The sequence below is a fragment of the Pistacia vera genome, unplaced genomic scaffold, assembly GCF_008641045.1.
Source record: "Pistacia vera cultivar Batoury unplaced genomic scaffold, PisVer_v2 Contig512, whole genome shotgun sequence".
NCBI lineage: Eukaryota > Viridiplantae > Streptophyta > Magnoliopsida > Sapindales > Anacardiaceae > Pistacia > Pistacia vera.
Genome location: NW_022196349.1, coordinates 487,434 through 503,820, shown reverse-complemented (window position 1 = coordinate 503,820; position 16,387 = coordinate 487,434). Strand labels below are relative to the sequence as shown.

The window sequence follows — 16,387 nt, the reverse complement described above, 5'->3', positions numbered from 1 at the left end:
AGTGCACATCCAAAGGGAAGGTTTGTAACGTCATTATTGATGGGGGTAGCTGTGAAAATGTTGTTGCCAATTATATGGTAGAGAAATTGAAGCTTCCAACCATAGTACATCCTCATCCTTATAAACTGCAATGGTTGAGGAAAGGAAACGAAGTCAAGGTGTCCAAGCATTGTTGTATTCAATTTTCTATCGGGGATAAGTATCAGGATGAAGTTTGGTGTGATGTTGTTCCGATGGATGCTTGCCACTTATTATTAGGACGCCCATGGCAGTATGATCGTCAAGTTCTTCATGATGGATACAAAAACACGTATTCTTTCAAAATGGATGGGGTAAGGGTAATGTTGACCCCTATAAGGCCAGAAAATCGTTTGAAGAAACCAGAGGAGCTTGCAGCATTTATCACGAGATCTGGTCTTAAGAAAGCTTGTCGGGAAATAAATCAAGTGTGTTTGTTACTATTGTGCGATGAAAATGAAGTGTCTCTTGCCTTGCATGAGAAAGTCAAGCACTTACTTCAAGAATTTTCTGATATTGTGCCGGATGAGATACCTCCTAGGTTGCCACTAACGCGAGATATTCAACATGCTATTGATTTCATTCCTGGCTCTGTCATTCCAAATAAACTAGCGTACCGCATGAATTTTAAAGAACATGATAAAGACGTGGGACTCGATTAGACCTGGCAAAATGGGTTCAGACCCGCGGGTCGGCTCGTACCCAGGTAAAAAATATAGGGTACGGGTCTAATAAATTGTACCCTTTTTTTTTGGACCCGTACCCGGCCCAACCCGTATAACTGATAGGTTAAAAGGGTGAACCCGCGGGCACCCGTTTTTGCAAAATGTAAAAAGTGACCTGCCCAGCCCTAACTCTTGACTCTTCTATCCCGCGCTATGCCTCTCCTCTCATTAGTCATCTCTCTCGCATCTCAATCTTCAACATAAGCCTTTCAATCTCTGATCAGTCAACTGAGTATCTCCCTCTTTGCCATCTTCTTCGTACCTCAGTAGCTCAGCTCCCTCTTCGATTAATCGTCACTCATCAGTACGGCAGTCACCTGATTCATTCATCCAGTCCGTCGCCGGTCGCCCTCACTCATCATCGTCGGCTAGTCATCTCCTCTCTCTCAACTCCCTCTTCGATTAATCGTCAGTCATCAGTACGTTTCTACACATTTGAAATGTATTTTGCCTTGGTTTGGTTTTTCTTTGAGTGGCTTTGTGTTTGTGTCTGTTAATCATATTATAATGGTGATTAGAATAGAGTGATGATGACATTGCTAATGAGGTTATTAATTTAAGCACATGAAAAGAATTGGTTAGAGCCACTTAGATCCGTGGATTCTTTTGATATCGCTTTCAATGTTGTTTTTAATCTTCTGGGTACGCTAGTAGTAGCAAGTAAGACTGCAAGAGCACCGATATTTGTACAAATTTCTTGAGTCTGTTTTAGAGAATTGATTAGTGAAACATTTAGTTGGAAATCAATAAGTTTTTGCAGTCATTTGCCTTTTCATGGCATCCGAAACGGCATGTATGTTTATAGTATTTACAGTTTTACACTAGTTGGTATGTACTGAAGATGACACGTCGAAGAAGAATTGGGTGTTTTTGTTAACATTGTCTCATTTGTGATATTCAATATGATGATATTTTTAGTTTGCTGAATTGGGTGCCAGTAGTTCTAACTTCTGATGAGCTCAATACTTGTCGTTGTTAATGATGATTTTCATTAATAATAGAGACTATGGTAATAAGTGCTGCCCTGTGCCCATTTGGTTGCTGGTTTATCCAAGTGCCTTTTTCTGTGATATACATCCTGTGTTTTTTTCTTCCCTCTTCTTTTTCCAAATGTGCTTTTTCATTGATCATAATATTGTCTTTTGCTTGTGTCTAAGAAGTTGATACCCCATTCGAATTAGCAGAACTAGTTTTACTGCTTTCCCCTTGTTTCACATGGTTTGAAGTAATTTGAAAAATCTCATAGCAGCAACATCCAAAATGCTTTCTCAAAGCTAGCTGATTTAGTAGTTTTTTATGTAATTATTAATCTTGAAGTTGATGCAGTAGATTGGAGTTGGAAGTTTTGTTAGCTAAAGCTAGTCATAGTTATGTAAATCTTCATTTTCGGTTACTAATGGAAATTACATTTCTCAAGATAAAATCCCAAGGCCTTTATATGCTTGTTTCTTAATTCTTATAAGGCATGCATGGACTGTATCTTTGCTGAAGACTTTGAATTAATAGAATTTATATAGATTTAAAAGTATTAGCAAAGGTGCCGTTCTCAGATTATGAAGGTAAACATGAACACGTATGCAGAAAACATAAGTTGATATATATATCATAATGGATAGTTAATTGATCTAACCTGATTGTAACATGTTGCGCCAACATATTAATATTAATAACTATAGCTGGTACAGAGTCAAAGTTTAAATCTGAGGCTGGGATGCCATGGTTTCATGAAAAAATGTACTAAACAAGTTGATGATACTAGAATAGTTGAACTCCATTGCACAAGAAATACCAGGAATATGTTTCACATACACTAAATGCAGAAAGAAAACAAACAGGTCTGGTCTAAAATTATCACAAATTGAAAGGTTTGCATTTTTTTGCATGATCATAAGAACATCTACTGATCAATTCTGACAGCCATACTCATACCTCCTTTCTGGATTGTATACAACTCATTGCAACTGATGTTAGCTGAATTCAAAAAATTCATCGAAATATTCATTTCTAGAAAGATATGCAAGTAGGTGATCCACATACGTATTCATGAATGAACACAGATCCACATACAATCTGCTTCTAAATTTTAGAAGTTGTGTTACATAACCCTTAAGATCCAATCTTGACCTAGTATATATAGTTATCCATTATCAATTAATATATAGTTAATCATCAATTGAAAGTTTATTTCTTGATGTTTGTTTTCTTATTCATTGTATTATCCTTTGAGTGTGTGTGAGAGACCTAATATATATATATATAATAATATATATATATATATTATATATATATATATATATATATATTATATATATATATATATATATATTTATATATATTTTGTAGTCTAGCATTGACATGGCGGATTCAGAAACTATAGATACGGACATGGTTAACGTGAGAGCAAGTGACGATGCTTCTACCAATAACATACGTTGCCTCGGAGTCTGCTTTAGTTTGGCAGTAAAGTGCTCAACAAATATTGAAGCCACTTCGACCAAAAAACCAGAATCTTTGATAGGCACTCGAACTTGGCTATGTGGATTGAGTTTGAAGGTAACATGTTAACATAATATTTCTTATATTTTATATTTACTTTATTAATATTTGTAGTTGATCATTGTTTTATAGATGATGAGGTGAATGATGATCGGATGATGGTCTTGATGTGCATTTACTAATCTCGAGACGTGGAATCAAGAGACTCTATCACGCCCACTTTGGGATGAACATTTGTTGTCCTAGAATGTTTTTGTTGAATATTGGATTATGTATTTGTTTATTTTAGTTGGTATTTATAGTTTATTGACTTATTTTGTTTGTTTATGTGTAATTGTGTATTAGTGATTTTGTATTTGTTTATTTTGGTTGGTATTTGTAGTTTTGTATTATATGTTATTGTTTGTTTATGTGTTATTTGTTTATTTTGGTTCCTATTTGTTTATATTCTTGATTGAATTGAATTTAGAGTAGTTGATTTATGGGGTGTAAATGTAAAAAATTAAAACTATAGGAATTTTGGGGTTGTAATGGTCATAATTGAAAACTGTTAGGGGTGAAACTGTAAAAACTAAAATCTGGAGAGAGAAAAAATGGGTCCACCCGTACCCGTATAGGGTAGGGCATGGGTCCAATTTTTTGGACCCGTATATCTCGACCCGTATAAGGGCCCGTACCCGTTTGACCCGGACCGTACCCGGCCCACCCACCCGTTTTGCCAGGTCTAGACTCGATGGCGAGTCTCTTCTAACCCCGGGAGAATGATGCGGGAGCATAAAAGAAAAACGAATTAAATTAAATTAATTATATTTATGTTGACTTTTGTTTTGTGTAACATGGGAGAGATATACTTTACTTTTTCACTTGGAAGGCTATTAATAAAGCCTTACTTTGTCCCTTGTAATCATCCTTGAATATTATTAAATATATTTAGAGTTAAAGCAATTGTTTTCTCTTCCTCTTTGAGGTTATAGTTATCCTTGGCTTAGCCAACCAAGATGGCCTTTTTGGCTATTATCGCCATAGCAAGGCCATGATTAGCATCCATAGTGGGGTTTTCAACCTTGCCAAGATTGGGGTTTCTCGCGACGTCCCGACGTCAACTTGGCTCTGCTTTCTCCATCTTTTCTACTACACAGTTATTTCTTTCATCTCTCCCTTCTTTTACTGAGATTGTTCCCATGACGGAGAGTTATGAAAATTTTGTTAAATCATTGGAGCTGCCTTCCACGGGATCCACTTTTGCCGCCTTCACTACCTTTCACAGTAGCAAATCTGCCTCTGCTCGTGGGGGTGGCCGTGCTTCTCATAGGGGTCGTCATCAACGCAACCGTCCTATTCGTTGTCAGATTTTTCGTAGGGAAAGGCATTACGCCACTTCTTGTCGTGACCGCTACTCCTATTCCTCAAATGCTACCAACCTTGTGAAGGCTTTTACCTCATGCACACTTAATGATAATCAGGCTTCTAATTGGTATACGGACACTGGAGCCATTATGCACATGACCAATGATGATACTCAGTTGGACAAGTCTGATACGTACACTGGTAAGGATCGTGTTATTATCGGTAATGGTGCCTCTCTTCCCATTTCTCACACCGGTACCCTCTCTCCAACCTCTTCCCTTACTTTAAAGGATGTCTTAGTTGTGTCTGCTTTAACCAAAAATCTCATTTCCATCAATAAACTTACCTCTGATTTCCCTTTTTCTATCACCTTTACTAATGACCGCTTTATTATACATAATCAAGTCACAAGAAAGGTGGTGGCAACCGGACGGCGTGAAGACGGTCTTTATGTGCTTGAGCGTGGACATCAATCTTTAATTTATGTTTTCTCTAATAATTGTCCTCGAGCTTCATTCAATGTTTGGCATGCTCGTTTGGGTCTTGTGTCTCACTCTATTATTTCTCTTTTGAATAAAAATCATTAATTATGTGTGACTTCTTTGCTTCCTACTCCCACTATTTATTCTAGTTGTTAACTTGCAAAAAGTCAGACTTCCATTTCAACATAATGACAAACGGACATCTCATGTTTTGGATCTTATTCATTGTGATTTATGGGGTCCATCTCCCGTTCCGTCCAATTTGGGTTATAAATATTATGTCATTTTTGTTGATGATCATTCCCAATTTACATGGCTCTATCCTTTGAAGTTTAAATTCGATTTTTATCGCATTTTTCTTCAATTTTAGAAATTTGTGGAAAATCAGTTTTCAATTAAAATCAAAGTATTTCAAAGTGATAGAGGCACTGAATTTACCTATCATAATTTTTGGGATCATTTACTAAACAGTGTCATTCATTATCAAATGTCTTGTCCTTATACATCGGCCCAAAACGACCGTGCAAGCGCAAACATCGTCATATAACTGAAACTAATTTAATGATGCTCTTTCACTCACATGTCCCTCTGAAATTTTGGCTTGATGCCTTTAGCATGGTTGCTTTCACCATTAATCGGTTGCTCATGCCTACTCTTGATGGCTTGTCTCCTTTTGAGCTTCTGTATGGTAAGTCTCCCATTTATTCTAATTTTCATCCTTTTGGTTGCCTTGCATTTCCATGCTCACGCGATTCTGCTTCTCACAAATTAGCCCCTCGCCGTCGTCCATGTGTTTTTCTTAGCTATAATATGTCTCACAATGGCTTTTGTTGTCTTGATCGTTCCACTAATCATGTCTTTATTTCCAAGCATGCTATTTTTTATGAACTTAATTACCCTTTTAAGGAACTCCTTGCTCTAGGCCTTTGCCTAACTCTCCTATTAGTGCATTTCTTGAGCCTTCTACCATCCCAGTGGCCGAATTACCGACTCAGCCCGATCCCATACCACGTCCGTGTGGTTCTTGCTTAACTGACCCATCTGCTAGTTTTGTGCCTCTTTCTGTTTTATAGGCACCTGATGTTGAGCCCACTATCCTTTGGTGCATGAGCCTTTGCATGCCTCAACTCTCATGCCCGCTGACCTAGATCCTGTCACCAACGTATCCTCCCTTACAGCCTCGAGCTGTCCTCCTCTAATTGGCACTCATCCGATGCAGACTCGAGCTAAATCAGGAATTTTCAAGCCTGTCCATCGATCCCATGTGTGCACAGTTCCTCACTCTGGCCTATTCCACTCTCTTCTTACCATGCGCGAGCCCAAAGGCTTCAAGTCTGCTGCCAAACATCTCGGTTGGATTGTTGCCATGGATGAAAAAATTCAGGCCCTTCATAAGAATCATACATGGGATCTAGTACCTAAACCGTCCAACAAAAATGTTGTGGGCTCCATATGGGTTTTCCGCATCAAATATCTATCTGATGGCACTGTGAATCGTCTTAAGGCTCATCTTGTTGCAAAGGGCTATACACAACAACCGGGCCTCGACTTCACTAATACTTTTAGTCTTGTTGTCAAGGCTTCCACAGTCCGAGTTGTTTTATCCCTCGCTGTCTCTAATAATTGGCCTTTTCGGCAACTTGATGTCAAAAATGCATTTTTTAATGGTCTTTTACAGGAAGAGGTTTATATAGCTCAACCGTCTGGATATGTTGATCCTAAATATTCCACACATGTTTGTCGGCTTCACCGGGCTCTCTATGGTCTCAAGCAAGCTCCACGTGCTTGGTTACATCGCTTTAGCTCTTTTCTCTTGGCTATTGGCTTCAGTCGTGCTGACTCATCTTTATTTGTTCTCTCTAAGGGTGCTGACTTAATCTATTTATAACTCTATGTTGACGACATTGTCGTGACTAGCAGCAATTCGACACTCCTCAATGGATTTATTGGCAAGCTGACTCGTGAATTTGCCACCAAGGACCTTGGATCTTTGAACTATTTTTTGGGCTTGGAAGCTCATCGCACGTCTACTGGTCTTTTTCTTAGCCAAGCCAAGTACGCCCATGAGATCTTATAGCGTGCACAGTTAGTTGACTCCAAACTGGTGGGTACTCCCATGGTTGTTGCTTAGCACCTTTCCACGGTTGGCCTAGATTTTGATGATCCATCCCTCTACCAGTCGCTCGTAGGTGCCCTTCAATATCTCACAATCACTCGTCTGGATATTGGTCACGCTATAAGTGTTGTCAGTCAGTTCATGCATAAGCCGTCTATTTTTCATTTTCAGGCTGTTAAAAGGATACTATGCTACGTTAAGGGGACTCTTCAGTTTGGTTTATCTTTCACTCCATCTTCTTCTAGAGAACTCATTGCTTATTCAGATGCCAAGTGGGTTAGGTGTCCTGATACGCGTCGCTCAATTTCTAGTTATGCCGTTTATTTTGGTGGTAATCTAGTGTCCTAGAGTTCCAAGAAGCAACCAACAGTTTCCCAGTCCAACTGTGAATCTGAATATCGGGCATTGGCCCTCACTGCCGCTGAGGTTAAGTGGCTGCGACATCTTCTTCGGGATCTTCATGTGTCTTCTCCATCTCCTCCGATCATGCTTTGTGATAATCAAAGCTCCATTTTTCTCGCTGTCAATCCAGTCTCTCATAAGCGTTCTAAGCACATTGATTTGGATTATCATTTTGTGAGAGAACTGATGGCCTCCGGAGAACTCAAGATTCGTTATGTCCTCACTCACTTACAAATTGCCGACATGTTCACCAAAAGTCTCGGTCGACCTACCTTCATATTTTTAAGTTCCAAGCTTCGCATCTTTGATTCCGAGACACTAGGCTTGCGAGGGGTTATTATGGATATAGAAGGATCCGCAAGATCCTCCTCAAATCATGTTGCATCTTTTATCAAAACCCAATCCCATGATTCTAGGCAATCTCTTGATTATAGACAATAGTTATAGATGGAAATGTTGACTTTGTACGTAAATCATCTTGTTGTAATATTGCTCTGTATATTTTATAAATGAGACGTGCACCACCAGACAACTTCAAGGTGGTTTTTCAAACATTGTCAGAGGAGAATCAAAGTCATTGTAGAATTGAGTGATTAGATTTGGCAACTTCACCACACTAATTGAATGGAGATTAATGTTTTTCTCAATCATCCAAATGAGCAACAAGTTATGTATGCTTTAACTGAAGAATAAATCATTTCTACAATTAAACACTAAGAGAAATGAAATAATCATGAGGACGATAGTACGGAAATACAAAAAATTTCGTACTAAGAAGCTTTAAATATACTTGAAAAACTAGAATATTTTGGCTTCAACAAGAAAATGTTTATGCTAGCGAGTAATGTACCCACAAGTTAAAAGATGTGGTAACAACTCTAAAGCATAAATCATTATCCCAAACAACTTTAGATAAATATTTTATTTTATCTTAAACCTTTAATGTAACGTAACATATATTTTTTTTTTTTTGCATTATACAAATAATTGTTATTATTTGGAGGCAACTTTCCTTAAGACGGGAATTAAAAAAATTATAACTTATTACAATATGAAGTTTATTCTTATTTATAGCTATCTCAAATTAGGAATATAATTTTTTATGACTATATAGAATTTATTCTTATATAGAGTTTACTATATAGAGGTTTTACTATAATAGAATATTCTCAAAATATATCTAGATTCCATAAAAGTCATAGGCTTGGGATTGTATTGTTGGGAAGGACTATCGCGTCGAGCTATGCATACTCTTAAGAAGAACATGATAAATTTGAGATAAGGTTAAATTAATTTCTATTAGCTGGTCCGTATCTCCTGGATTTATACCACTAATACGACTACGTATTGCATCATGATTCCATCATATTAAAGAGTTTTCACAAAACCTTTTTCGAGATAATGAAATGGTGGAAACTAAGCCAGATTCAATCGGACGATCATGATGAAAGGAGCAGGAAGAGAGAAGTTGAGCGTGCACGCACCGTATTCCTTTCACCGTAAAAAAAAAAAAAAAATTTGTCTCACTCACTCACGGCGTTTCACTGTAGGAGTGTAGGGTATGGAAAAGGGGAGGAAAGGCAGAAAACCGAAATTCTCGATTGTCTCACAGATGCAATACGGTGCGCGTGGGCCATAAACTCGCCCATACCAAATCTCTCATTTATGGCAACATATTTTATTATTTTATATTACTTCTGTTTCTGTATTGCCCACTTTTTCCTCTCTCTCATGTTCTGTTTCATGAACCTATTTATTTTTTTTCCTTCTTTTATTTCATCATCTTCTTCTCTCTTAACTAAAATAACTCCAAAAAAAGTGTTGTTTTGGTTCGGTTTTTGGTGAGTCATGAGCCAAGCGGAGGAGAGGTGTTCAGGAAGGGACTCAATGTTCTCGGGTTTGTGTTATGTTATCTCCATTTTTGTTTACTTAACTTTCCTTTGATCTGGGTAACTGGGTTCAGGTTAAAACAACTTTTTTTTCCTTAATGGTGCTGTTTTATCTGCTTTTAGTGTTGTTATGGACAATGTCTGTCATATTAAGCCTTTTAACACCTGGGTTTGCTTTTTTTGTAGCCTTTCTTCCTCGTGTAGTCTTGTTCCCTTTTAAAGAACTGTTTTTTTTTTGGTTTTTTTCATTTTGGTCATTACGGCTTTATATGTTAAAAAGCTAGAAATGGCAATGTATGTTGGATAGTGATTTTGTATATGGATATACAATGTAGAAATGTATAAAGTTTTTTGTTTGGTTTGGGTTCTGCATGGTTTGGTGGTGAAATCCTTTAGGGTATAAGCGTTGCTATTGGTCTTAGGTATTACTGAGAATATGCATCCTTCTTTATCATCAAGGATTGTCATTAACTTTTGGAATGTGACTCGTGATTTCACATGATGTCTATATGCATTTATGTCTCGGTGGTGGATGAGCATGATTAGTGAAGCAGAGTTTTTGGTGATTGTGAATTGACTACTGAGCGCTGTGGAGGTTAGAATGTTGAAGGGGGACCAATGGCATGACCATGAAAGTCATAGATGGAGATATATCCTTCCAGCCACTAGTAATTTTGTGCTGGGGAAAAATCTTTTCAAAATTACTAGAGTATATGAATCTTATAAGTAAGAAAATCATAAAGTTTTCAGGGTAGACATGATTGTGGGAATAGTATCAATGAGATCACCTCTGTGACAGTTTGATCGGGTTTGTGCTGTGAAGATTTCATTGTAACGATAAAACATGTCATCATGGATTCAGTTCTTTCTTTCAATATTTCTTTTTGGAATCGTTAGTCACAATTTTCAGCACAGTGGTTACTGTTAATCTTTTTGAAATATCTAAAACTTCATAAGATACTGCAGCTATACTCTATTAGATTCCTTTTGCTTGAATATGGTGCAAGTGTGTGATTCAGGTTTTAATGTGAAGAAATGTGTAATTCATTGATGAGTTAATCTCTTAATCCATTCTAGTATAGGTCTCTGGGGTTCTTGTTTCCACCTTGTTGTGTTGCTTGCATTCCATCAGCCACTAATTGAAGTTTGCAGTCCAAAAGTTTTTTGAACTTTAGCACGTTGGTCCTACATGGTTCTGTTTACAAACTTTTTTAGTGAATGCTCAACTTTACTAAATGTGCTCATAGGTATCTGGAGTACAAACTTTGGCAATTAATTTATTGATTTGTTGTTTTCAGGATTTGTACTTGATCCAGAGAAATGCAGTCAACTTACTTTGGGAGAGAAAAGAGAGCTAGTTTATGAGATTGCCCAATGGTCGAAAAATGCCTCAGAGATTCTTAGCTCATTTAGCCGCAGGGAGCTTCTTGAAATCATCTGTGCGGAGATGGGTAAGGAAAGAAAGTACAGTGGCTACACTAAATTTCGAATGATAGAGCACCTTCTGAAGTTAGTTTCTCAGAATTCCCAGAGGAATAACACAGATAACATTCCTGCCTCTTGGGCCAAAACTCAAACTGGATTCAAGAGGAAACGGCAGGAAGAATCCTTGACTAAACAATTAAATGACCTAAACCAGGTTACTCTAGAATGTGGTAAACCGAAGAATGTTAAAAATAAAGTGTGTCAGAATGTTGCCTGCAGAGCGGCATTGAGTTTGACTGATGATTTGTGCAAAAGATGCTCTTGTTGTATTTGTCATCAGTATGATGATAACAAGGATCCTAGCTTGTGGTTGATCTGTGGCTCTGATTCCTGTAATGATAATGAATCATGTGGAATGTCCTGCCATTTAGAATGTGCTTTGGAGGATAAAAGAGCTGGTGTTAAGATCGGTTGTTCAACGAAGTTGGATGGAAGTTTCTACTGTGTTTCTTGTGGGAAAGTTAACGGTTTACTGAGGTAAAAAACTTTTTCTTCAGCACATAAGAGAAGTTCTATTTTATCATTCTTTAAATGCATATATACTACATAAATATTTGATAGTGTGTAGCTAATCATTATAGCCAAACCTAAATAACACTAATAGTTATTTGAAAATATTTGTGTCTAGAAACACTGGGACAAATTCACACATGCACGCATACACCTTGCATACACCTTATAATTGTTGTTCCAGTGGTAGTTTGTAGTGTCTCTTTGGATACTCCCGGGGTAATACTGTGAAAGCAAAGTATGTGTTTGTATTTGAAAAAAAAGACAGGAGGAAAAATTTGCAGGGACAATTATCTGTGTGTGCATGTAAATGTAGATTTGCATTCAGGAATCTTGTAATTCAAGATTCATCTCCTCAACATGTATGAAAAGGCTGTTAGATACATGTGCATGTTAGTCGCCTTGATTAAAAGTGTCCCTTCCATTTTAGGCTTTCATTCTATGGTTCTCTAACTTATTGTCAAGGAACTAGTTTATCAGCGGCACTTTAAGCTTAGATATATGCAATTGCCTTCATTTATATTATGTTTCTATGTCATAAAACATCACATATCTTGGTTTTACATGAGCGTAATCTCAAGATGTGGCCCAATTGAGCTCGACTTGGACACAGAAGAATTTGATGCTGTTAGACTGATCATGGCATTTTTCCTTTTTTAAGAAATTAAAAAGGAAAAAAAAATGAAAACCTAACCGGTCATGTAAAGAAAGAAGAGGAAAGAACTTGCTAACTAAGTGGTTAGTCATTTACAGAACCTGGAGAAAGCAAATGTTGATTGCCAAAGAGACCAGAAGAGTGGATGTTCTGTGTCGACGAATCTCTTTGAGTCACAAGATTCTTTTAGGAACTGAGAAATACCAAAGGTTGCTGAAAATAGTGGAGACTGCCTTACAGACACTGAAAAATGAAGTGGGACCTCTGAACCTGTTATGCACAAAGATGGCCCGTGGTATTGTCAACAGGCTGTCATGTGGTGCTGAGGTTCAGAAATTGTGTGCTTCTGCAGTGGACGCTTTTGGTTCCCTACTTGTTATTGATCCTTATCCAGCTCAGATAGAAAAGAAGCCACTGCGTAAGTTTCTTAACACGCTTTATAATTTGAAGTTCAATCTGTGAAGTGTCTACATCTCAAGGTGGCACAAAAATTATTTGTGTCGACATTACTATATCTGGACGCTTTAGTTTCGTAAATAATTGTCGTCATAGTTGTGGGGGAATACAGAGACTCAATCTTAATTGGTCCTCTGAGAAAGTCTTCCAGATGTTGTAAAACAATCTTGTTCCCTTCTTTTTTCACATGTATTGCTTATTGTTTTAATTTTTCTTTTGGAAGCTTGCTTGATCCGGTTTGAAGAATCCTCCGCAACCTCAGTCGTCATTGCACTGGAATACAAGGATCATCTAATAAAAAACTTCGCAGGCTGCAGGCTGTGGCATCGTAAGTCAAATATGAAGGATTATCCAGAACACCCTACTTTCATTGTACTCAGGCCAGAGAAGAGATTCTCACTAACAGATCTTGATCCTTCGACTGAATATTTCTGCAAGGTTTCTCTGTTCAAAAGCACTGGAATTTTTGGTGTTTGGGAAGCTAAATGGATCACACCTGCATCAAATGGAAGCTCTGTTCCAAAGTTAGAAGAATATAGAAAGGCTGAAAATACTACAATAGCTCAGATCCATTCTCAAGTGGAATCAATTAATTCTAGCAATACTAAATTAGCTTCCAGTGAGCCCTTTGTAAAGCGTCCACCTTCACTGGCTGACATCAAGAAGAACAAAGATGAGGGGCTCTATTTGCCGCCTCCTCTACTGAGCCCCAAACTAATTTCTCCTTCCACACCTTGTAAATGTGATGGAATGCGGAACGTACCAGGCTTGGGTTGTGAAAGGAGAATGGAAGAGAGTGATTACGAATATTCTGTTAGAGTAGTGAAATTGTTAGAGCAAGAAGGGCACATAGATGAATATTTCAGAGTAAAGTTTCTCACTTGGTTCAGCCTTAAAGCAACGATGCAGGAGAGGAGGGTGGTCAGTGTTTTCGTTGATGCTCTTATTGATGACCCACCAAGCTTGGCTGGGCAACTCGTCCACACCTTCAAGGATGAGATTTGTCGTGAGCAGAAACCTGTTCATGGGAATGGTTTCTGTACCAAGTTGTGGCATTAAGGAGTCGGATTCACATAGTTGACTAGTTCTTTACTCAAAAGTTAAATATGAAGCTCCTTAGATTTTGTTTTCATATAATATCATTCGCATGGCAGATTGACTAACCTAAGTTAATTGTTTTTGTTTGGTTGTCTCATAGCTGAGTGCATAAATCTAATTCAAAGGTCTAAGATCTTGAATGGAACCACTGAAAAGAGTTAGTTAATTATTCGACATCCATAAAACTTTGTAATGCGGAATTGCATAAAATGAACAGATTGATAGACATTTGAATCAGATCAGGGACAACTTCCTCTGCTCGTTGGAGTTCTTTGTTGTTGCTATTTCAAACTAAATAAACATAGATGTACCAGAGTAAAACAGTTTCCAACATTCTATGCCGTCATAAACAAAATAATGTACATATACATATAATAATCAAATAAAGGCATGTCTAAATTTTGTGATCTCTATTGGAATTTGCACTTATGCATAATTATATTAAGATTTGCTCCATTGGACTCTGATAAAACTGTCATGTACTGGGTGAATCATTAACAGCTTCATTAAATGAGGCAGCGAGGTATTCTGCAAGGCTCTGCTGCGAACTAGATTTATTTGAAGCTTCTGAAACTCTTGGTTTTTTCATGCTAATGGATTTTGGAAGCCAGGAATTTGAAGATCCAGGGCCTTTCAAACTTCTATTCTTCCATATAAGGGGTTGCACTTGCTGCCATGGGTCTTCATCCATGGACTTGTGGTAGAAGATCTGTGGCCCCTGTCTTCCTTCTGGTCCTGAGCCACGAGAATGAAAACCTTGCCCTCTTGCACCACTCTGCCCCAAACCTGAGTTTGTGCCGCTGCCATTCCATCGGCTCCTACCTCTTCCTGAACTCGGACCAGGACTGCCTCCACGCCCTAAACCAGGGTTTGGACCGCGGCCATACCACTGTGGCCTTCCTTGACCATAATTGATATTAGGACTTCTTACTGGTCCAAAGCCAGGGCTGAACGGCTGACCACCTCTTGATGCGCTAGATGGAGAATTATAGATGGCTGTGCCTCCGGAACCATTCCAGGCCTCAGGAGTTCCTTGATGCATCACAGGAAAAGGATTGATCAGTCCTCTTGGGTTTCTTTGGCCATGGGGCCCAGAGCTGTAATAGCCAGTTGTGGCATTCGATCCATTCCAAGCTTCAGGAGTTCCTTGTTGAGTTGCCATTCCTCTTGGGCTTCCATAGCCAGCAGCATTGTTATAAGGACCTTGTGCTTGATACATTCTCTGATCAAATGAAGAATTACTTTGCAATTGATGAGCAGGAGAGGGTCTCATCTCAGGGTTTCTTGGTCCTGATAAATCAGAATAAAAAAGTTCAATGAACTAAAAATAAAATGAAGGCTACTGAAATGAAAATTCATGTGATTGATTAAAACCAAAGTGAAAACACAAACACAATCAAGATAAAGTAAATCAGACTACAAGAAACTTGAGTTAATTTCAACTAAAAACTTGAGCATGAATTTAAACAGCTAAACCATGTTTAGAAACAAGAGAGTCCAAAAAGAATGTTTGACAGATGTCTTCAATATAACAATATGAAGCCGCCCAAGTTAATAGTTCAGGCCACAAGAACCCGAGCAATTTAATAGGCTAACAAACACAAAGGACACAATAGATCAACACATGTAAGAATACATTATTAGAGAAAATTCAACCTGGAAGGGATGATGAAGGCTGTGGCATTGCAGACGCACTAAAACTAGGAGGTTTAAAGTAATATTGCGCAATCTGGTTATCTGGCTGCCCCCTCTTCTTGTTACAAGAAAATGCTGCCATAGGGTCTGTGTAATAGTCAAACCTTGGAGTCGCATAAGACTCCCCCTGTGCTGGTTGACTTGCAGACTTCTCAAGCAGTGGATTAGAAAGGGAATCAGGCACTGCAAAAGTCTCGACATTACTACAAACTTCAGCCTGTTCAGCCTCCATACGCATTGCTCTCAATCTTTCCCTTCTTTTCTCTGATTCCTCCATTTAACCTAGGAATCAAAACACAAGGTCACAATCCCATTATCATCGATGCAAAATCATACGGAATCATTGTCATCAAAAGTAATTTTAATTTCAAATTCAAAGCTTCAAATAATTACAAAACCAAGTTTCTCTCTCTTTTTTTTTTTTTTTTTTCTCAAAGAAAATTGTATAACCGCTAAACTATCAGTAACGGTAACAACAATCACCTCTAACAAGCTTGTAAAAACAAATTACAAATCCCCAACTATTAATACGTGAAATATTACAACCAAAAGTTGTATATAAACCCTAAATAAATGCAAACTGTTATTAAAGAGACTACTGGATGTACTTCTGAGAAATTTGAGAAAGGAAAAAGAATACAAAACCAGGAAGCTCACCGAAATTAGAAGACCGGATATCACGTGAAATTCAGCTGGTTCTGTATTTCGCTTGAAAATTTGAAATTTCGATTCCGTTTCACAATTGTGCCACCAAATTCCGTTTGTGTGAGAGAGAGAAAGCGCGAGCGAGGGAGGAGTAGAGATGAGATGGGCAAGGCACCTTATTGACGCTTACGGTGCCGTTTTGATAAATGCCGTGATTGCCCGAACCGTTTAACCGGGTCAATAGAACACGGAGCCCCCACATTAAATAAACCTATAGTCCTATACTAGGGCTTCTCAGCCACCTCATTTAAATTCCAAAGCTAGCCTCCACAGACTCACCGACACCGTTTGATCAACCTCTAACTATC

At 38.1% G+C, this 16,387-nt stretch overlaps 2 protein-coding genes across 2 annotated transcripts; one reads left to right on the top strand and one right to left on the bottom strand.

Annotated features, from left to right (window-relative positions):
* The first annotated feature begins 9,321 nt into the window (after window positions 1-9,321).
* Window positions 9,322-13,776, top strand: LOC116106314 (VIN3-like protein 2). Its single transcript, XM_031392668.1, has 4 exons — window positions 9,322-9,483; window positions 10,774-11,437; window positions 12,224-12,543; window positions 12,805-13,776. Exons 1-4 carry the CDS (start codon window positions 9,435-9,437, stop codon window positions 13,638-13,640), a joined length of 1,869 nt encoding a protein of 622 aa, XP_031248528.1. The 5' UTR covers window positions 9,322-9,434; the 3' UTR covers window positions 13,641-13,776.
* Window positions 13,777-13,837: 61 nt separating this feature from the next.
* LOC116106338 (protein SICKLE) lies at window positions 13,838-16,280 on the bottom strand. Its single transcript, XM_031392697.1, has 4 exons — window positions 16,032-16,280; window positions 15,336-15,656; window positions 15,148-15,200; window positions 13,838-15,000 (listed from the first exon to the last, which is right to left on the bottom strand). The coding sequence occupies exons 2-4, from the start codon at window positions 15,649-15,651 to the stop codon at window positions 14,155-14,157; spliced, it is 1,215 nt and encodes a 404-aa protein (XP_031248557.1). The 5' UTR covers window positions 15,652-15,656; window positions 16,032-16,280; the 3' UTR covers window positions 13,838-14,154.
* Between the last annotated feature and the right edge of the window lie 107 nt (window positions 16,281-16,387).